General features: G+C 51.0%; 1 protein-coding gene and 2 long non-coding RNA genes across 4 annotated transcripts; 2 read left to right on the top strand and 1 right to left on the bottom strand.

Moving 5' to 3' along the window:
- Positions 1-10,246: 10,246 nt before the first annotated feature.
- Positions 10,247-12,356, top strand: LOC138424740 (cathelin-related peptide SC5). Its single transcript, XM_069562106.1, has 4 exons — positions 10,247-10,599; positions 11,229-11,336; positions 11,499-11,570; positions 12,168-12,356. The coding sequence occupies exons 1-4, from the start codon at positions 10,399-10,401 to the stop codon at positions 12,267-12,269; spliced, it is 483 nt and encodes a 160-aa protein (XP_069418207.1). The 5' UTR covers positions 10,247-10,398; the 3' UTR covers positions 12,270-12,356.
- A 5,252-nt stretch (positions 12,357-17,608) lies between these two features.
- LOC138424898 (uncharacterized) lies at positions 17,609-20,156 on the top strand. Of its 2 annotated transcripts, none has more exons than XR_011251001.1 (4): positions 17,609-17,885; positions 18,788-18,895; positions 19,049-19,119; positions 19,899-20,156. It is a non-coding gene; the product is annotated as an uncharacterized lncRNA (long non-coding RNA). The 2 variants fall into 2 exon arrangements; XR_011251000.1 differs by lacking the exon at positions 17,609-17,885 and adding an exon at positions 17,927-18,272.
- LOC138424899 (uncharacterized) lies at positions 19,865-21,629 on the bottom strand. The gene is made up of 3 exons (XR_011251002.1): positions 21,278-21,629; positions 20,630-20,806; positions 19,865-20,129 (listed from the first exon to the last, which is right to left on the bottom strand). It is a non-coding gene; the product is annotated as an uncharacterized lncRNA (long non-coding RNA).
- Between the last annotated feature and the right edge of the window lie 435 nt (positions 21,630-22,064).

Genomic DNA, 22,064 nt, shown 5'->3' with positions numbered 1-22,064 from the left:
GGGAAGCAGGCACAGGGAGCCTTGAAGCTTTGAAGACTTGGAGTTCTTCACAGACATGGCAGCCTCTTGTCCCAGCAGGAGCAGCAGCTTAAAGCCTTGCCAAAGAAAGAAGGGGAGATGTTTGTGGAGTAAATGAAAACTAAGAATGTGAATGTTATCCTGAAGGCAGTGTGGTTAGAAAGGGCCTCTGAGACACCATTATTCCTCCCCTCTTCTCTCCCCGCAAAGAAAGTAAACTGAACCTATGGCCCAGGGTGATGAGGTCCCTTTTCTCTTCAGAAAAGGTTGACTTTTTCGGCCATTGAGCATTGGTGTAGTACTCAAGGAGGCCACTGGAGGATGCTTGTTTCCCAGAAGAATATTCTTAGGAATAGAATTAATGAGTGTTGGCAGAAAAAGCAGCTAGAGGGACTTGTCATGTGTGAAAAACTGAAGGCACCCCAGTCTCTGGGGATCTGTTTCTAGAACCCTTTTCATGGTGGGACGTGCTCAGGGGTAGGAGCCCCAAACCTCCGTTGCAAGTCTCAGCTGGCCCTGTGTCTTATGAGTCAGCCTCTTGATCACTCTTGGTCTCAGTGGCACCACCTCAAGGAAATTGGAGGAATGACTCCTGAGCAGTGTACCACACAGGTGGCATTAGCAAGAGAGAATAAAGCAAGAAAACACTTTTCAGAAGTTGGAAATAAACGGGATTGCTGACCCTCATCGTCCCAGCCTGTCCCTGGTTAATGTAGTTCTGTTGGGTGTGTGACCTTACACTTACGTGTCCTACTGCGTGAGTGTCCAGCACTGGATATTTTGAGAGAGGCAACCCCTGGCAGGTAAAGGTGGGGAGGCCAAAGTTAGGTCCGAGGCAGCTGCTAGGTAATGGAGGACCCCAGGGCAGTTGGGAGCCATAGTATGTTCTGGAGTAAGGGTGTGTGACTTCATTTCAATTGCAGAGTTCCCTTGTGAGATTTCCTGGGGCCCGCCCTCTGGAAGTTAGAGATCCTGAATAGCAGCTGGGACCTCCTTACAGTTTGCACCTGGGTGCTATGACCAACCCCCGCCCCCTAACCCGTTTTCCCCACCCCATCCCCCTAACAGAATGTTCCGGGAGGAGAGGAAACACTTTGTGTTGAGGCTGGAAGAGGCTGGAAACCAGAAACCTCGGCCTGTGGTAACATTGCCTTGTCCCACTCTTTCTTAATCCCTGGGCCTCTGGGAGGTGAAATTGTCCCTGGGGCTCCCTCTGTCCTGGTTGAGTTAGGGCCTCTTGTGCCATCCTGCTGCTGACTGGTTGACAAATGCCCCCATTAGGCAAGGTGCCTTGTTGGGGAGGGGTGGCAGATGGAGGAAGAGCTCATGGTTGTTTATTATTATTATTAATCTTATTTATTTGGCTGTACTACATCTTAGTTGCAGCACATGGGATCTAGTTCCCTGACCAGGAATCGGACCCGTGAGCCCTGCATTGGGAGGGTGGAGTCTTAGCCACTGGACTACCAGACCACCAAGCTCAAGGTTTTGATAAAATAAATTTTCACATATTGAGGTATGGGGAAGCCATTCTGGCTTATACATGAATTAACTTGAAAAGCAGCCTGCTTGTGGACTCTCAAACATATATTGTATATCTGTTTTAATTATTGAAGAAAAAGGCACATTAAGTTCAGTTCAGTCGCTCAGTCGTGTCCGACTCTTTGCGACCCCATGAATCACAACACGCCAGGCCTCCCTGTTCATCACCATCTCCTGGAGTTCACTCAGACTCACGTCCATCGAGCCCGTGATGCCATCCAGCCATCTCATCCTCGGTCGTCCCCTTCTCCTCCTGCCCCCAATCCCTCCCAGCATCAGAATTTTTTCCAATGAGTCAACTCTTCGCATGAGATGGCCAAAGTACTGGAATTTCAGCTTTAGCATCATTCCTTCCAAAGAAATCCCAGGACTGATCTCCTTCAAAGTGGACTGGTTGGATCTCCTTGCAGTCCAAGGGACTCTCAAGAGTCTTCTCCAACAACACAGTTCAAAAGCATCAATTGGCGCTCAGCCTTCTTCACAGTCCAACTCTCACATCCATACATGACCACAGGAAAAACCATAGCCTTGACTAGACGGACCTTAGTCGGCAAAGTAATATCTCTGCTTTTGAATATGCTATCTAGGTTGGTCATAACTTTTCTTCCAAGGAGTAAGCATCTTTTAATTTCACGGCTGCAATCACCATCTGCAGTGATTTTGGAGCCCAAAAAAATAAAGTCTGACACTGTTTCCACTGTTTCCCCATCTATTTGCCATGAAGTGATGGGACCGGATGCCATGATCTTCGTTTTTTGAATGTTGAGCTTTAGGCCAACTTTTCCACTCTCCTCTTTCTCTTTCATCAAGAGGCTTTTTAGCTCCTCTTCACTTTCTGCCAGAAGGGTGGTGTCATCTGCATATCGGAGGTTATTGATATTTCTCCCGGCAATCTTGATTCCAGCTTGTGCTTCTTCCAGTCCAGCGTTTCTCATGATGTACTCTGCATAGAAGTTAAATAAGCAAGGTGACAATATACAGCCTTGACGTACTCCTTTTCCTATCTGGAACCAGTCTGTTGTTCCATGTCCAGTTCTAACTGTTGCTTCCTGACCTGCATACAGATTTCTCAAGAGGCAGGTCAGGTGGTCTGGTATTCCCATCTCTTTCAGAATTTTCCACAGTTTCTTGTGATCCACACAGTCAAAGGCTTTGGCATAGTCAATAAAGCAGAAATGGATGTTTTTCTGGAACTCTCTTGCTTTTTCCATGATCCAGTGGATGTTGGCAATTTGATCTCTGGTTCAGAGAACATCAAGAAGTTCACGGTTCACGTATTGCTGAAGCCTGGCTTGGAGAGTTTTGAGCTTTACTTTACTAGTGTGTGAGATGAGTGCAATTGTGCGGTAGTTTGAGCATTCTTTGGCATTGCCTTTCTTTGGAATTGGAATGAAAACTGACCTTTTCCAGTCCTGTGGCCACTGCTGAGTTTTCCAAATGTGCTGACATATTGAGTGCAGCACTTTCACAGCATCATCTTTCAGGATTTGAAACAGCTTAGGGGAGTTCCCTGGTGGCCTAGTGGTTAGGACTCTGAGCTTTCACTGCCGCAGCTGGGATAACTGAGATCACAAAGCCAACTGGTAAAAAAGAAAACAAAACAAAACACAAAACCTTAAATGCTTCGCTTCCTGGGACACCAGTGCATTTACTCCTCCTTTGATGATAAGGCCCCTTCCACCTGCCAAGGCCATACTGACTTGCTGTGCAAGTGCTAGTCTGCTTTTTATAAAAAGTTGGCTTTATTTGTTTCTTACTTGGTCTGTTTTTTTTTTTTTTCTTAAACCTTGATGGAATATATTCCTGACTTATTTAATGGTCTTTTTTTTCTGAAAAGATATAAAACTGTTGAGAACCAAGCTTCTCAGGGGCAGTTTCTCAGAGTAATCTGGGAAGCTGACTTCCACGCTGTAGTCCTTGGTTCTCAAATAAAACTCTTTTCTACTCCTCTTATAGATTTTTTTTCTTTTTTTTTAATGACTGTTTATTGATTCTTTTCATTGACAGTTTCCAGGACTTTGCCCTTTCCAGCCCTGAGCAAAACCTACCCTAGAGGGAGATGGGGCTGGACTAGTTCCAATCTTTTGAGACTAAAATCCAGACTCCAAGGCGTGCCCTGGGCCTTGTGGGATGTTTATGTGTTCTCTGGAAAAAGGGCTACATTCGAGGAAAAGGGATCAATCAGAGTGAAACAAGTTCCTTTTGTTCAGGACTCCTTAGTGCCTTTAATAAGCTCAAATTGGTCACTCGAACACAACTGAGTGACCAATACTTTCAAGAAACAGCAAGGGAGATTTCACAAACTTATTTGAATGTAAGATCCTTTTCTTGGGAATCTTGCTTGACCCCTGGTCCATGGAACATACTCTGAGAAGTACCCACTTAATCCAATGCAGGCCCCAAATTGCTTTCACAGAGATAATGGAAATACAGCAGGGTAGGTGCTTGCCCCAGCCCCAAGTTAGTGGTCTGAGGGTGGCCGGGGCCTCCCTTCCCTGGGTGCACCCAGAGCCTTCCTGAGTGGGCAGGGAGGGGGCTGCTGCAGCGCCACCGCTCTTCCTCACCCTCACCCCTTTCCAGTGACTCAAGGGCCAGCTCTTGTGAATTTGGGCTCTGCGGTCATGGAGAGCTGAGGAGAGAGATCAGTGCCCACCCCATCGCCAGCGCTTAGAGATATAAATTACCTATTTATAAATTCTGGAGGAGGGTATGACAATCCACTCCAGTATGCTTGCCTGGAGAATCCCCATGGACAGAAAAAGCTGGTGGGCTACAGTCCGTGGGAAAGCAAAGATCAGATATGACTGAAAGACTAAGCACAGCATTTATAAAATGCACAATTTTATGTGTACTTATTTAGCTTGTAGCAAATACATACAATCGTGTGTGTGTGTGTGTGTGTGTGTGTGTGTGTGTGTGTGTTAGTCGCTCAGTCATGTCCAACTCTTTGCGACCCCATGGACTGTAGCCCCCAGGCTCCTCCATCCATGGGATTTTCCAGGCAAGAATACTAGAATGGGTTGCCATATTCTTCTCCAGGGGATCTTCCCAACCCAGGGATCGAACCCTGGTCTCCCACATTGCAGGCAGACTCTCGACTGTCTGAGCCACCATGTAAATCTGAGCCACCACCAAATCAAGAGGTAGAACGTTTTCATCACCCCACACATTCCCTTTGCCATCAATATCGTTTTGCTAACCCGTGGCCCTGGCAGCCACTGATCTATGTCCTACTTTTTGCACTACCCTTCTGCCTTTTCTGGAGGTTTCATAGAAATAGAATCGTGCAATATGAGGTGTTTTGCATCTGGCTTCTTTCATTTATGACAATATCGAGCATAATGTTTATGAGGTTCATTCGCGATGCGTATATCAACAGTTCATTCTTTTTTACTGGCAGGTAGCTATTTCATCGTGTGAATGTCCACTGTTGATGAACTTGCTGAAGGACGTCTAGGCTGTTCCTGGGTTTTGACTATCATCAACATTCTTGCACAAGTTTTTGTATGCAAGAATGGTTTCACTTCTTGATGGTAAATACCTAGATGCCAAATCTCTGGGATATACATTAGTGTCAGAGTGTGTGTGCTCAGTCGTGTCCGACCCTTTGCAACCCCATGGGCTGTAGTCTGCCAGGCTCGTCTGTCCATGGGATTTTCCAGGCAAGAATCCTGGAGTGGGTTGCCATTTCCTCCTCCAGAGGATCTTCCCGACCCAGGGATCGAACCTGCATCTCTTGCATTGACAGATGGATTCTTTACCAGTGAGCCACCTGGGAAGCCCCATAAGTGTCATAGCTTGCCCTTTTCAAAATGGCTCCTGATTGTCCTTCCGTGATCTGCAGGAGAAGATGGGGATGAGAGGGTGAATTGAAGCTGGGAGAGGCTGGAACCTCAGCTTGACAGCTGTCTGTGGGTAGTTTGGTGTCTTGAGCAAGTTGCTTTGTTCTGGTCCATGTGGACTGGAGAGCAGCCAATTTCTGCAAATCTTGAGAGGTTCCTTTTGTCCTGAGCTAAGTGGGCAAGGCCAGACAAAGTTTGGGGTTGTCAAAGGCCATGCTTTTGCCATAAACACCTTGGAATATGGAGCTATAAAGGAGGAGAAAAATTTTGTAAGAAGACCAAGGGAAAAAGGATCTTTACCACTGTCCTATACCCAGATGGCTACTTAAATTGAGAGGAATGAAAATTAAACTAGGAAGTCAGTTTCTCAGTTACACAAGATACATTTCAAGTGCTCAATAGTCACACGTGTTTAATGGCTGCCATACTGGATAGCATGGATGTAGAATATTTCCTTCATCACAGAAAGTTCTGGTTGAGACCCTGAACCCTTCCCTTTGGGAAGGTCAGTGTTATTGTGTTGTTGCCGTTTAGTGACTAAGTCGTGTCTGACTCTTTGTGACCCCATGGACTGCAGCACGCCAGACTTCCCTGTCCTTCACTATTGCCTGGAGTTTGCTCAAACTCATGTCCATTGAGTCAGTGATGCCATCCAACCATCTCATCCTCTGTCATCCCCTTCTCCTCCTGCCCTCTATGTTTCCCAGCATCAGGGTGTTTTCCAATGACTCAGTTCTTCGCATCAGGTAGCCAAAGTTTTAGAGTTTCAGCTTCAGCATCAGGTCTTCCAATGAATATTCAGGATGGACTGGTTGGATCTCCTTGCAGTCCAAGGGACTCTTCAGAGTCTTCTCCAACACCACAGTTCAAAAGCATCAATTCTTTGGGGCTCAGCCTTTTTTATGGTCCAACTCTCACATATATACATGACTAGAGATGGACGTTTGTTGGCAAAGTGATGTCTCTGCTTTTTAATATGCTGTCAGTATTGTTACGACATCTCTAGTAGACTGAGGCAGGCCCCATGGCGGTCGACTGGCTTACAGACTTCAGCAGATCCAGTGGCCAGAGCTCATGGTGAGAGCCGGCTGCACAGGGACCCTGCGGTTGGCTGGCGGGATGGCCCCTGAGCTGGACAGCTGGACGCAGTGAGGGCCTTGCAGAGGCAGAGGGGCAAGATGCAGCTGTGGCTCTCGGAGGGGCTGTGGAGGGAGGAAGGATGGAAAAGGAAGGGGCTGGCTGGAGCAGTTGTGGGAGGGGACAGGTTTGCTAGTGGGAAGATGTGGGAGCTCCATTTGGGTCGAGCAGTGGGCCTTCTGGGAGGGTCAGACATTCAAGGAGAACTGAAGTGGGTCTGGGACTGAGCTGCGCATAGTGAAAGCACCTCCTTGGCCAAGGCCCCTGAAGGGGGACCTGTGACCTTTTCCTGCCTGAGCCTGGCTGTCTCTGCAGGAAGGCAACTCTCCCCAGGACTCTCAAGGGTCTCAAGAGTTGTGTGCAGGTCTCAGCCTATCAACAGCCAGTGTTGGGACAGGACTAGCCCTTGGGGTTCTGATTATGACTGCAAGAAGCCCTTCAGCAATCTCCATCAGAGAACTTTGGGGAAAAATATAAAAGGTTCATTACTGTGGGCCTTGGAAATTATTTGGCATGACTAGGGCCACACACAGAGATCAAGGTTAGAGAGACAAAGAGAGTATGCGCCAGCGGTCCTGCGTTTTTTTGGGTTGAGGCTGGTGACTTAGGGTTTCTTAGTTTAGTCGTGTCCGACTCTTTGTGACCCCATGGACTGTAGCACGCCAGGCCTCCCTGTCCATCACCAACTCCCAGAGCTTACTCAAACTCATGTCCTAAGGGCTCACTTTTTATTGTAAATGTATAATACAAGTGCAGGCATTTAAAGTGCAGCAAGAGAAAAAACAAGTGGCCCAAAGGGTCAGTTAAAGAAATCAGACACAAAGGAGCCTCCGTAGTGGGAGGTGGCCTGGCTTTTTTATTCTCCTCCTTGGCTGACAGAGTGTTTATTGAAGATAAACTTTGAAGTGGATGCCTGGCAGTTAGAGCTTAAGGTAGGCATTTGCATTACAAAAAAGAAAAGAAAGAAAGGAAAAAAAAAAGATCAACAGTCAGGGTTTACACTAAATCCACCAAGTGATGCCCAGGCTTCAGAGCCGATGGTGAGAACCTTAACTAGGTGGATAGTTGATATGGTAAAGAGCAGGGGTTAAAACCCAGAAACACATATCTACAGAGGATTATAGAGATGAATCTTATAATAATTATTAGGCAATAGTCTGAAGTCCACTCTGTAGCTGTTGTCCCGGACTTGGAGGTTTCAACCATGAAAATAGGAAAATATTCCATGATATTATGTAAATCCTTGAAAAAATTCCCGGGGCCTTCAAGATCACTGATCTATATTTGGGGCCATCCTGTGAAACAGGTTTGAGTCTGTCCAGAGAGGGTAAATTCCTCCACATCTCACTGAACCAGTCTCTTAGTCTGGAGAAAAGACCAGTTTAGGCAAAAGGTTGTGTCTCATTTTAGGACGCAGTGATGCGAGTGGCTTCACCAAATAGGCCTAAAGAGTGCAAGCAATCAGGTATTCAGCTAGAAGCATTTCTATGGAAACTATCAAAACAAAAAAAATTAAAAAAAAGCAAAGGTCAGCAGTTGGATCAGTGAAGAGCTGATTCATTGGGAAAGAACTTGACGCAGGGAAAAAAAGATTAAAGACAAAAGGAGAAGGCAGAGGATGAGATGACTAGATAGCATCACCTACTCAATGGACATGAATTCAAGCAAACTCCGGGAGATAGTGGAGGACAAAGGAGCCTGGTATACTGCAGTCCATAGAGTTGCAAAGGGTCAGACACAATTTAGCGACTGGACAACAGCAGCGATTGGAGCTGATTATAATTCCGGATTTGTAGGTGTTGGGCTTAAAGTCTCTTCCAGTGGAGTGAGAGCAGACAGTGGCAATCTAATAGGTTTTCTTGGATTGCAGTTTGAATATCTCTGGTGATCTTTCTGAGTGGTTCACAAAGTAACCGCAGACATGAAGATTGTTCATACACGAGTTGTTATGGTGATTTCTCTCCTTCTTTTCCCAAGGCTGATATGCAGCTGTTACTGAAAGGAATGTGTGTGTGGGTTCCAGCTGCTCACTGCTCAAAAGCCAATAAACAGGCCAGGTTGGTGGAAAGGAAAGTTTGGTTTATTTCAGGTGCCGGCAACTGTGGGGGGAGGGTGGCAGACATCTGTCCAAAGGTAGAATCCGCCCCCTCCACCTGCCCAGACAAGCAGGGGGTTGGGGGGGGGGACAGTGAGAGCATTAACAGAGTCAGGGGTCGGGGGCTACATGCAGAAACAGCACAGTCATCTTTAACAGTCATCTTCAAATTGGTCATCAGTGGTCTGACCAGCATCATCCTGATTGTTTTAGGTACAGTTAGTCTTCAGTTCCAGAGTCCGTTTGTTCCCATTTCTTTGCAGTCAGTTCTTGGAACTGTGGCAGCTCATGTCCTGGGAACAGTCGGCTCAGCATGTAGTTAACTTCTCCACCTGGGGTTTTGGCATCTGTAAGACAGCTCCCAGGATACACTCAGAATATTATCTATAGCTCTTGGGAAAGAACTAAGGTCCTTGACTATGCTTAATGACTACATTATTTAGTCTCCTTTGACTGTTTTTCCTTTGTTTCAGGATTTCTCACTTCTCAGATTAAATTTATCCTTTGCCTAAAGTTTTCCATAGCTAAAAGACACGGTAGGGCGGCAAGCCTCATTGGGAAAGAAACTGATGCACGGAAAGATCAAAGACAAAAGCTCCACAGCCAATGCCATCCATCTGGGTCACCACTTTCTGAGGTACAACCAAACTGTCCCATGTGGACAACTGGGGGTGTTCATAGGTGTCTTGAACCCAGAGATACAGAGCAGTGATGCGGATCCAGGAGAACTGGTGTCTTCAGAAGGGCCGCCCCAGGAACGTGTGAGGACGGACGGGGTGGGGAGAAGCAGCTGGCATGCACCTGAGCCAGCCCCGCCTCCTAAGAGGACAGTCCTTGGAGGAGACTCAGCAGGAGCCCCAGGGAGGAGGAGGGGACCCAGGAGAACAACACTGGGGAGAATCGGCTAAGGGGGAATTTCAGGAGGACAGAGCGATGCTGAGTCTGTATAGATAAAGACAAAGCTTGAGTGTGACTTTTGGATCCAGTAAGGAAGGACAAGCAAGGCTGCGGGGGTCTTGAGCATGAGAGAGGGCAGAAAAGTGTAGTCAGTGACCTACATGACTTTTCTTCATACTGGGATGGGAGGTATCAGGGACACAGGCCTTATCTGCTAAGGACTTGGGATGGGACATTTTTTAGAGTGACAAAGGAGGTGGAGAACAACCCAGGAGAGGGGACAAATGGAGCCAAACCCCTGACTGGCTGAGGGTTGGTTCCAGAGGACTGAATAGTATGGGATGGATGTCTGCCTAGGAACAGGCTAGAAATGTAAGTAGAAGGGGTACTTCTAGAAGGGGTCGGTACTGTTATCCATTCTTCAACTGTTAAGTGATTGTCTACTGGGTGCCAGGCAGTGCCTAGAGCTGGAGGTGGAAAGGTGAATACACTCCTCTACCCTGAATCCTGAGGAGACCAGAGTGTGGAGGCAGAGGGGTTGTAGACACTGCCTGGTCCCCATGTCTCCTGGGGACTCAACCCTCTTGAGCAAGCCTGCCTGTGACATTTCCCATGGGGTCCAGGGGAGCTCAAGGTATTGTAGGAGATGGAGAAACCATTTCTTCACCTTGCGCAGAAGACAAAATTCAGTTGCTGCCCTGCAGTCCTGTGAGGCAATAGCAGGGGCCGAGGCAAGTCCAGCTCACACCCTGCGAGGAGGGCAGGAATGGGGCGGGTCAGGAAGGCTTCCGGTTAAACTTTTGCATCAGAGCCCAGACTGGGCGTAAAGGAGGGTCCCTCAGGTTGGGAGGAGGCAGACTGGGGACCATGGAGACCCAAAGGGCCAGCCTTTCCCTGGGACGGCGTTCGCTGTGGCTCCTGCTGCTGGGACTAGTGCTGCCCTCGGCCAGGGCCCAGGCCCTCAGCTACAGGGAGGCTGTGCTTCGTGCTGTGGATCAGCTCAATGAGAAGTCCTCAGAAGCTAATCTCTACCGCCTCCTGGAGCTAGACCCGCCTCCCAAGCAGGATGTGAGTTGGGGAGGGGGCTGGGAAGGGGATCTGTCTTCTGACATCCTCGGCCACACTGTCGCCCCTTCACTCAGGCTGGTCCTCCTGTCAGGAAGGCACTTTTCTCTCTAGGTGGGCTCCCATCTCTTCCAGGAAACCTTCCCAGACCTGGGGCCCCTCCCAGCACCAGGCTTCCTGCCTTAGCAGCTCTGCTGTGGGAGCAGGTGCCCTGCACACCTGGCTCAGGCTCCCTAGACTTCTGGGAGCTCCAGGGATGGAGGGGTCACAGGCTCTGTGAGGTGACTTCCCTGCTAATGTCCCCCTGCACCTCGGTGTCTCCCTGCCAGGAGGGCCTCTGTCAGCCTGGAGGCTCCAGTGACAAGGGCTCTCCCTGCAGGCGGCCCTGACCTCCCTGGGCCCCTCTGAGGGGAGGCGCTGCCAGCAGCGCTGCTGTGAGGGCCACTCCTGCTCTCTGTGTGCCCATGAGGCTGGGCACGGACTCTGTGCCCTCCCCTGTGCTCCCAGCACCAAGCCCAGGGCAGGACACACAGGGGGCTGGAGAGGCTGCTGTCTGGGTGGGGGGCAGGGAGACAGGTCAGAGAAGGAAACATGAGCCCTAGCTGAGTCTCCCCATTTTATTCCTGGATCAGGACGAGAACTCAAACATCCCGAAGCCTGTGAGCTTCAGGGTGAAGGAGACCGTGTGCCCCAGGACGAGCCAGCAGCCCGCGGAGCAGTGTGACTTCAAGGAGAATGGGGTGAGCCTGGGGGCTGGGAGTGAGGGCTGGGATCAGTGCTTCTCAGCGCAAGCTGAACTGGGAATTTCAGGGAAGGTTTCCAGCCCCTGGCGGGTGAGGTAAGGTGAGGCTGGGAGGTTATGACCCAGGGTTTCCAGGTTGACCTGGAGCTTCCCTTTCCAGCTGCTGAAAGAGTGTGTGGGGACAGTCACCTTGGACCAGGTCGGGAATAACTTCGACATCACCTGTGCTGCGGTGAGTGACCCCTCCTGGGTTGCGAGGCTTCTGGGGGATAGTGTGTCAAACATCCTTTGGACCAATGACCTGCTGCCCTATCCAGGGCAGAGAAAGGCCCTCCCACCCGGGCCTCTCCTTCCCCTGAGCCCCAGGTCTCTAGCCCTGGCTCTGCATCCCTTAGAGCAGGGGTTCTCTATTGGGGTCCCCACCCGGGAACTGAGAGGCAGATTCTCAGCCCCACTGAGATCTCCTGAATCCAACTCTGGGGTGGGGTCCAGCCATTTGTATTTTCACAAGGCCTCCAGGAGATTCTGACTGTGCTGAAGTTTGAGCGGCACTGACTCAAGTCGTGAGCTTTCAGCCCCTGCTGTCATCCAGCTTTGCTGGGATGGACTTGTGACCCCAGGAAACCCTATGTCATCTGTGGGCCTCAGTTTCCTCATATGTCTGTGGTGTGGAGATTCAACCAGAGGCTCCAACGTTTGCAGCCAGAGGGTGCCTGGGCCCTAAAACTTCCTGAAATCGCCCAGTTAGTGGGGATGCCCAAGTGGGGAGGGTTTTGCTCTTACCCTGGGTCCCTCCCTCCACAGTAACGTGTTTCTTCTCGTTGCACAGCCCCAGAGTGTCAGGGGACTTGGAAGACTGGGTAGGAAGATAGTACGTGGTGTGAAGAAGTATGGCCCAACTGTTCTCCGAATAATCAGAATAGCTGGGTGAATTGTGGGCCCAGGAAAGAGTCCTAAGGGTCTGCCAGCCCTGGTGAAGACTTCTGGACTCTGAGAAATAAATTCTTGTGAGAACAAATTCCTCCAAGCCTCAGTTTCAATTGTCTCCCCTTCTCCCACTTATCATGACTGAGGTGTTTACTCTGGGAGGCCCTCAGTGTCGGGTGTGTGTATGTGTGTGTGTCCAAGTGTGTGTATGTGTTTGTGTGATCACTCCTGTATGTGTATGTGTGTGATCTCTCCTGTGTGTATGTATGTGTGTATGTGTGTGTGTGAACTCACTCCTGTGAACACAGAGAAGTGTGAGGCTCCTGTTCCTTCCAGGAGGGCACGGGGGAGGCAGCAGGCCCAGGAGCTCCAGGACAGTGTCTCCACTCTTGGAGAGTGTCTCCACTCCCTCCCGAGCCCTTCAGCTGCCCCTGGCCTCCTCCTCCAACACCCAGTAGGACGTAAGGAGACCTGCTGTGTGTGCAGTGCTGGTGGGAACGCTGCTCCTGCTCATGTGGAGCTGACAGTCCACGAGCGGCCAGGCTTCTCACCTTGTTAAACATTCACAGAGTCACAGTTCAGTCTCAGGGCTGAGCCTGCAGGTGCAACGCCCAGGACGTACCTCTTGCCCTCGACAATCTTAACTTTGAAATAGCCCATCCCTCCTGGCTTTTCCTGTGGCATTGAGACACATCATCGTTTTTTCAGCTGGGTCCCAGACTGAAGCAGTGGGCTTGTGTTTAGGGATCAGTTCAGTTTGGTTCAGTTGCTCAGTCATGTTAGACTCTTTATGATCCCATGAACCGCAGCACTCCAGGCCTCCCTGTCCATCACCAACTCCTGGAGTTCACCCAAACCCATGTCCATTGAATCGTTGATGCCATCCAACCATCTCATCCTCTGTCGTCCACTTCTCCTCCTGCCCTCAATCTTTCCCAGCATCAGGGTCTTTTCCAATGAGTCAGTTCCTCACATCAGGTGGCCAAGGTATTGGAGTTTCAGCTTCAACATCAGTCCTTCCAATGAACACCCAGGATTGATCTCCCTTAGGATGGACTGGTTGGATCTCCTTGTAGCCCAAGGGACTCTCAAGAATCTTCTCCAACACTGCAATTCAAAAACATCAATTCTTCTGTACTCAGCTTTCTTTATAGTCCAACTCTCACATCCATACATGACCACTGGAAAAACCACACCCTTGACTAGATGGACCTTTGTTGGCAAAGTAATATCTCTGCTTTTGAATATGCTGTCTAGGTTGGTCATAACTTTCCTTCCAAGGAGTAAGCGTCTTTTAATTGCATGGCTGCAGTCACCATCTGCAGTGATTTTGGAGCCCCCCAAAATAAAGTCAGCCACTGTTTCCACTGTTTCCTCATCTATTTGCCATGAAGTGATGAGACCGGATGCCACGGTCTTCGTTTTCTGAATGTTGAGCTTTAGGCCAACTTTTTCACTCTCCCCTTTCACTTTCATCAAGAGGCTCTTTAGTTCTTCTCCACTTTCTTACATAAGGGTGGTGTCATCTGCATATTTGAGGTTATTGATATTTCTCCCGGCAATCTTGATTCCAGCTTGTGCTTCATCCAGCCCAGCATTTCTCATGATATACTCTGCATAGAAGTTAAATAAGCAGGGTGACAATATACAGCCTTGACGCACTCCTTTTCCTATTTGGAACTAGTCTGTTGTTCCATGTCCAGTTCTAACTGTTGCTTCTTGACCTGCATACAGATTTCTCAAGAGGCAGGTCAAGTGGTCTGGTATTCCCATCTCCTTCAGAATTTTCCACAGTTTATTGTGATCCACACAGTCAAAGGCTTTGGCATAGTCAATAAAGCAGAAATAGATGCTTTTCTGGAACTCTCTTGCTTTTTTGATGATCCAGTGGATGTTGGCAATTTGATCTTTGGTTCCTCTGCCTTTTCTAAAACCAGCTTGAACATCAGGGAGTTCACGGTTCACGTATTGCTGAAGCCTGGCTTGGAGAATTTTGAGCATTACTTTACTAGCATGTGAGATGAGTGCAATTGTGTGGTAGTTTGAGCATTCTTTGGCATTGCCTTTCTTTGGAATTGGAATGAAAACTGGCCTTTTCCAGTCCTGTGGCCACTGCTGAGTTTTCCAAATGTGCTGACATATTGAGTGCAGCACTTTCACAGCATCATCTTTCAGGATTTGAAATAGCTCCATGGAATTCCATCACCTCCACTTGCTTTGTTCATAGTGATGCTTTCTAAGGCCCACTAGACTTCACATTCCAGGATGTCTGGCTCTAGGTGAGTGTGAGTGATCACACCATCATCATTATCTGGGTCATGAATGGTACAAAATTTGCACCATTAAATACAAGCATCTTGTCCATCAGGGTGAAGAGCTCTGCATGAGGCTGTGAGAGACACAGTAACACACAGATCACATGTCTACTTGCCTGTGTGTTTCAGACACTGCCCATGTCCTGCCCACTCCGAGTTCTCTAGTTGACCTTTGCTCTGGGGCAGGCTGGAAGCACTGGGGAGTTTGCACCAAAGGAGTAGCTTCAACCAACCACCAGGGGGACATGATGGAAAAAGACCTCCTCTTTCTTATTCCTTGGGTGGCCCACTCCCAGAAGTGTCCCACCTCTGCCTGAGGTCCCCAGCCTCAGGCCTGTCCTGTCCATTCAGTTTTACCTCAGTGTTGACCATATGTCCCTTGCTATGGACCAGGCCCTCAACATGTATACGTGACCACTGATAGCAGAAGGAAATAATGCCAACAATTTTTCCATCTCGACCCGTGAGAAGGAGACAGAACTGGTCCCGGACAGAGAGGCGTGCAGGCCTTGTCAATGCCTTCTTCAGAGATTGGGGAGAGTCTGCTGCTTGATGTTTTGACCTCTCACCCCTGCGAAAACAGGTAACAGACTATTTCATGAATGCCACTGAGCGTCAGTTCGAGGCATGCTTGGCTCGTGTCCTGTGCACTTGGCCTGTGGATGTGACTGACTGTGAGCGGATGAAAAAGCCCCGCCCAAAGCAGGGGTGCACTTCCAACTCCAGCGTTTTTGTGGGTGACGCTGAGGCTCGTCTCGGGGTGAGCACCTCTCTGCTCAGCTCCTTCCTCTGCCCTCTCCTCCCTTTGCGCTCCCTCCTTATGACCACCCCCCTCAAAGTTCACATGCCCCTTACTTTCCTGCCGAGGTCCTGCTTCTCGAGAACACGGGCTGTGATGACGGTGGGGCGGTGCAGAGTCCGTCCGCTCATCTCAGGTGGGTCAGGTGTGGGGCTCGATGTGCAGATAAGAGAGAAGGGCCTCAGCAGTCCAGGGTGGTGGAGCAGAGTGGGGTGGGGTTGGGGAAGTGCAATAAGCCAAGGGGGCATTGAGGGTTTCACAAAGTGGTCAGAGTGGTACAGGTACAGGAGGTCAAGAGGCCCGTGGAGTTGGAATTTCACTAACCATGTGTATTGCTAGTTAGTTTCTATTGTAATCATCTCCCTTTCCTCCTTTGACTTGGGAAAAGATACAGCTTGACCAAGGTGCCTCTGGGGCAATATCTGGGCTGTGTAACCGGGTTTCACAAAGCCCAACTTTCTTTCCTTCTCCAAGACTGAGTGGGCAACCAGCACCATCCATCCAGGGTGTCACTTTCCAAGGAGGCCTGGCCAAGCCCCCAAGGGTCCCCCAGGGCAGCTGAGTCCACGAGCCACCCCGGGCCCCTGGACACATGGTGCTTCCCTGCTGGTGATGGATTCGAAAGGGCTCCGTGGTCTCAGGACTCCTCTGTCCCTTGGGCACATTCTTTTTCCCAGCTGTTCTTTCTTGTCCTCCCAGTGGCCCCCACTTCCCCCTTGGTGTCCAACCAGAGCACTGGGCAGGGGGTCACTGAGGTCAAATCAGAAGGGATGTTCTAAAGTCTCTGCGAGCCAAGAGAAGTTTCTTTGTGTGGTTAAGGTCAGGGAAGGTGTCTCAAGGTGGAAGGGCAGGTCAAGCAGAGACATCAGGTGTAGAGATGGGAGGAGAGCAGGAGGCTCCAAAGTGTCTTGCAGTTGGGGTGGACAGGGCACCCTGACACCTGAGAACTGGAGGGATGTCCCCACTGTGTACAGTGGGAGTGTCAAGATTCAGACCCGACTGCCAAGCAGGGATCTGTGTATTCTGAAATCAGGGGATACAATGGTCATTCAGCGTTTTGTCTTAGCACCTAGAAATTGGTATTCAGGGAGGATTGTGCTGTGGGAGAACTGAAAATCAGGGAAGGTGAAGTCTGGAGGTTGTGGCTTCACTGAGAGGAGAGAAGACAGGGTAGGCCCAGGGCAAGGGTTGAGGGAGGTCAGGGGAGTGTCCTCAGGAGGGAGAAGGAGAAGGAGGCTCCCAGGCTTCCAGCTCCGGGCTCCTGCGGCAGCACCCAGCCAACAGCGCAGTGCGGACCACCAGCGTTCATGGGAGTCTTGAACCCAGAGACGGAGCAGTGATGCGTGTTCAGGAGAACTGGTGTCTTGAGAAGGGCCGTCCCCAGGAACGTGTGAGGACGGGGAGGAGAAGCAGCCTCGATGCTCCTGAGCCAGCCCTGCCTCCTAAGAGGAGACTCCTTGGAGGACACTCAGCAGGAGCCCCCAGGGAGGAGGCGGGGCCCCAGGAGAGCAGGGATGGGGAGAATTGGTCAGGCGCAAGTTCAGGAGGACAGGGGGTCCCCGGAGTCTGTAGAGATGAATGTGCATGCGGATCCAGTGAGGACTGGGCAGCCTTGAGTGTAGAGAGGGCACTGAATTGGGGTCACAGTGCAGATGACCTTTCCCATGCTTGACTGGGGAGGGGTCAGTTGAATAGGCAATGCCTGTTGGGGGGGTATCTGTGAAGGAGGACTGTACTTTTTACCATTTTTATTTTGTATTGTAGTATAGCTGATTAAGCTAGAGGAGAACAAAGCAACCCACTCCAGTATTCTTGCCTGGAGAATCCCATGGATAGTGGAGCCTGGCAGGCCACAGTCCATAGGGTCTCAAAGAGTCTCAAAGAGTCAGACATGACTGAAGCAACTGAGCAGGCACGCATGCACGCATAGCTGATTAACAAACATGTTATGATAGCTTCAGGTGAACAGCAAAGGGACTCAGCCCTCTGTATATATGTATCCATTCTCTTCCAACCTGGAGGCGAACTTCCTAACTGAGAAACAGTGGAGATGAATCTAGGAGAGGGGACAGATGGAGCCAAGCTCCTGACAGGCTGAGGGCTGGCCCCAAAGACAGGATGGTGTGGGGTTGATGGCTGCCTAGGGACAGGCTGGGTGGGTAAGGCTCAGAAGGGGTTGGTCCTGTCATCCACTCATCAAATGTTAAATGAGTGCATACTGTGTGCCAGGCAGTGCCTAGAGCTGGGGGTTGAGTGCTGAATACACTCCTTTGCCCTGAATCCTGAGGAGCTCATGGTGTGGAGGCAGAGGGCATGCAGACAGTGACTGGTCCCTCCCTCTCCTGGAGGACACAACCCTTTTGAGCAAGCCCACTGGTGACACTCCCCATGGGATCCAAGAGAGGCCAAGAAGTTGTCAGGAGATGCAGAAACCATTTCTTCACCTTGCAAACGGGCCTCCCTGCCCACTGCCCAGAAATCCCATGAGGCAACAGGAAGGCTTGAGGTAAGACCAGCCCACACCCTGGGAGGAGGGCAGGGATTGGGGGGGTCAGGAAGACTCTTGGTAGAGCCTTTGCATCAGGGCTCAGACTGAGCAGAAAAGGAGGGTCCCTCGGGCTGGGAGGAGGCAGACTGGGGGCCATGGAGACCCACAGGGCCAGCCTCTCCCTGGTCACTGGGGCTCCTGCTGCTGGGACTAGTGCTGCCCTCGGCCAGCGCCCAGGCCCTCAGCTACAGGGAGGCCGTGCTTCGTGCTGTCAATCAGCTCAGTGAGCGGTCCTCAGAAGCTAATCTCTACCGCCTCCTGGAGCCATCTCCCCCCAGCCTTGGCCACACTGTCACTCCCTTCGCTCAGGCTGGTCCTCCTGTCAGGAAGGCACTTTCTCTCTAGGTGGGTTCCCATCTCTTCCAGGAAACCTTCCCAGACCTGGGGCCCCTCCCAGCAGCGCGCTTCCTGCCTTAGCATCTCTGCTGTGGGATCAGGTGCCCTGCACACCTGGCTCAGGCTCCCTGGACTTCTGGGAGCTCCAGGGATGGAGGGGTCACAGGCTCTGTGAGGTGACTTCCCTGCTAATGTCCCCTTGAACCTCGGTGTCTCCCTGCCAGGAGGGCCTCTGTCAGCCTGGAGGCTCCAGTGACAAGGGCTCTCCCTGCAGGCGGCCCTGACCTCCCTGGGCCCCTCTGAGGGGAGGCGCTGCCAGCAGCGCTGCTGTGAGGGCTGCTCCTGCTCTCTGTGTGCCCGTGAGGCCGGGCACGGGCTCTGTGCCCTCCCCTGTGCTCCTAGCACCAAGCCCAGGGCCGGACACAGTCGGCTGGAGAGGCTGCTGTCCGGGTCGGGGGCAGGGAGACAGATCAGAGAAGGAAACATGAGCCAAGCCCAGTCTCCCCACTTTGATCGTTGACCAGGCGGAGGACCGGGGAGCTCGAAAGCCTGTGAGCTTCATGGTGAAGGAGACTGTGTGCCCCAGGCCGAGCCTGCAGCCCTCGGAGCAGTGTGACTTCAAGGAGAATGGGGTGAGCCTGGGGGCGGGCAGTGAAGGAGGATGCTTTCCAAGGAGCTAATCCAGGGACTTCAGGGGACACTTTCTCGTCCCTGCGGTGAGGTGGGGTGTGGCTGGCAGGTTATAGCCCAGGAGTTCCAGTTTGACGTCAAGCCTCCTTCTCCAGGCGGTGAAAGAATATGGGTTGACAGTCACCGGGGACCACTGGGACGATGTATTCGCATAAGCCGTTATGAGGTGAGTGGCTGCTTCTGTGGTGTGCAGCTGACAATGCTGTGGTGTTTGGAACATGCTTTGGATCAATTACTCCCACCTCAATCCAGGGCAGACCTTGCCCCTGCCTTCCCGAGCCCTAGGTCTCCAGTCCTGGCTCTGCATACCTTAGAGCAGTATGGTCTGATGGGGCCCCCAAGAAGAAACAAACAGAGAGGCAGGTTCTTGGCTCCACTCAGTTCAGTTCAGTTCAGTTGCTCAGTTGTGTCCGACTCTTTACGACCCCATGAATCACAGCACGCCAGGCCTCCCTGTTCATCACTGTCTCCCAGAGTTCACTCAGACTCACATCCATCGAGTCCGTGATGCCATCTAGCCATCTCATCCTCGGACGTCCCCTTCTCCTCCTGCCCCCAATCCCTCCCAGCATCACAGTCTTTTCCAACCTCCTGAATCAGACTCTGGGGTGGAGACCAGGCATTTGGATTTTCACAAAGCCTCCAGGGGGTTGTGAATATGCCAGGCACCGACTGGACTCATGGGCTTTCAGCCTCTGTTCCATCCAGCTTTGCTGGGATGGGCTTGGACACTGGAAAGGCCCAGGCTTCCTGTGGGCCTCAGTTTCCTCATCTCTTTATGGGTGTAGGGATTCAATTGCACGTGCCAAGGGTCACAGCCAGAGGTGAACTGGGACCCCAAGATTCCTGGAGTCCACCACAAATGGAATGTCAGATGGGAAGGGATGGGCCATGTCTTGACTGTCACCCAGTTTTTACCAGAAACCTGTTTTTATTGGTGCACAGCTTAAGAGTTTCAGGAAATTTGGCTCATCGCCGTTCAACCCCACGAGAGCCCCTGGCAGTGGTTCCCTCCACCCACCTCCGTGCTCCATGGTTGGCTCCAGAAACAGTACCTCCATCTCCATTCCCCAGGCCACAGTTGAACGATATGAAGATGACTCCCTCACAGGGGTTTTTGGTGAATCAGAAGCTCAGGGAAGACCTCTTGGGATCAGTTTTGCCCTGTGTCAGCATCTGAAAAATAAAATCTTGTGAAAACAACTTCCTTCAGCCTTCAGTTTCAATTGTCTCCCCTCTTCTAACTTACCGGGACCTGTTAGGGGTGTGTGTATGTGTGTGTGCGTGTGCGTGTGTGTGTGTCTGTGTATGGGTGTGTGTCTATGTGCATGTGTGTATCTATGTCTGTGTGTGAGATCACTCCTGTGAACACAGAGAAGCGTGAGGCCCCTGTTCCTTCCAGGAGGGCATGGAGGAGGCAGTAGCCCCAGGAGCTCCAGGACAGTGTCCCCACCCCCGGGTCCCTCCCGAGCCCTTCACTCGCCCCTGCCCTCCTCCTCCAACACCCAGTAGGACGTACGGAGACCTGCTGTGTGTGCAGTGCTGGTGGGAATGCTGCTCCTGCTCACGTGGAGCTGACAGTCCACGAGGGGCCAGGCTTCTCACCTTGTAAAACACTCACAGAGACGCAGTTCAGTCTCAGGGCTGAGCCTGCAGGTGCAATGCCCAGAACGTACCTCTGGCCTTTAATTCTGAAATTGCCTGCCCCGCCTGGTTTTTCCTGTGGCATTGTGACACAGCACTGTTTCTTCAGCTGGGTCCCAGACTGAAGTGGTGGGCTTGTGTTTAGGGATCACATGGTACAAAATTTGCACCATTAAATACAAGCATCTTGTCCATCAGGGTGAAGAGCTCTGCATGAGGGTGAGAGGCACAGAATCACATGTCAATTTGCCTGTGTGTTTCAGACACTGCCCATGTCCTGCCCACTCCCCATTCTCTAGCTGACCTTTGCTCTGCGGCAGACTGGAAGCACTGGGGAGTTTGAATCCAGGGAGCAGCTTCAACTAACCACTGAGGGGACTTGATGGAAAAACACCTCTTCTTCCTCCTTGGGTGGCCCGCTTGCAGACGTTTCACCCCTCTGCCTGAGGTCCCCAGCTGGGTTGAGCCCATGTCTGCTTCCTCACTGATGTGTTCATCAACACCTCCTTTTCTGATTCAGGTCCTGCCCTGTCTCCCCTCTCTACATTCCAGCCGGTGCTTTCTGGAATCGCCTCCCAAACAAACGACTTCTACTCAATGCTTTTCTTAGGTCTGCTTCTGGCCAACTTGTTCCTGAGAAGGACAGAGGGCAGGATCTCACAGAGCATTTACTTTGTTACCTGTTGGGCTTGTCTTCTCTTGGTGAGCTGGAGGGGCTGGTTTCAGGCAGTTTAGAGGAACCTCATGCTTCTCACTCTACATCACCCCAAGCTGAGGGAAGAAACTCTACAGAGGAAACCGAGGGGGCTTTGGTGGGCCTGTGCCCGAAGATACAGACTTGCCAGAGCCAACTGCTAAATGGTCTGGGTATTTTTGAGCTGGTCGTTATATTCTTGGTAGCTTGAAATCAGCCTTGGTAGGAATATTTACATCATGGAAATTGGCAAACACTCCATATCAGGCCTGTCACAGTTGGCATGTTCCCGCCCAAACGGAGAGGGGGACCACTCATCAGGATGACACGGCGTCTGTGCAGGTCACATGTTTTCAACTCCTTCCCATGATTGCCCATCCTGCTTCCATGGCAACCCACCTGTAGCCTCAGGCCTATCTTGCCCTTTCATGTTTTATATCAGTGTTGACCAGATGTCCCTTGGCATGGAGGAAGCACTCAGCCTGCATATGTGACCTCTGATAGCAGACAGGAAATGATGCCAACAGTGTGTCCGTCTCAGCCCTTGAGAAGGAGACAGAACTGCTCCCAGGCAGGGAGGCGTGCAGGCCTTGTCAATGCCTTCTACAGTGATTGGGGAGAGAGTCTGCTGCTTGACCTTTTGACCTCTTACCCCTGAGAAGACAAGTGACAGATTATTTCATGAATGGCACAGAGCATCTCTCCGTGACAAGCTTGAGTCGTCAGTTCTCCTGCAATGGACGGGGCCTAAGCCCAGCAGGAGGGAAAGAAGG

This window comes from Ovis canadensis, chromosome 19 (genome assembly GCF_042477335.2).
Source record: "Ovis canadensis isolate MfBH-ARS-UI-01 breed Bighorn chromosome 19, ARS-UI_OviCan_v2, whole genome shotgun sequence".
NCBI classification, from domain to species: domain Eukaryota; kingdom Metazoa; phylum Chordata; class Mammalia; order Artiodactyla; family Bovidae; genus Ovis; species Ovis canadensis.
This window is presented reverse-complemented; position numbering and strand designations above follow the sequence as displayed.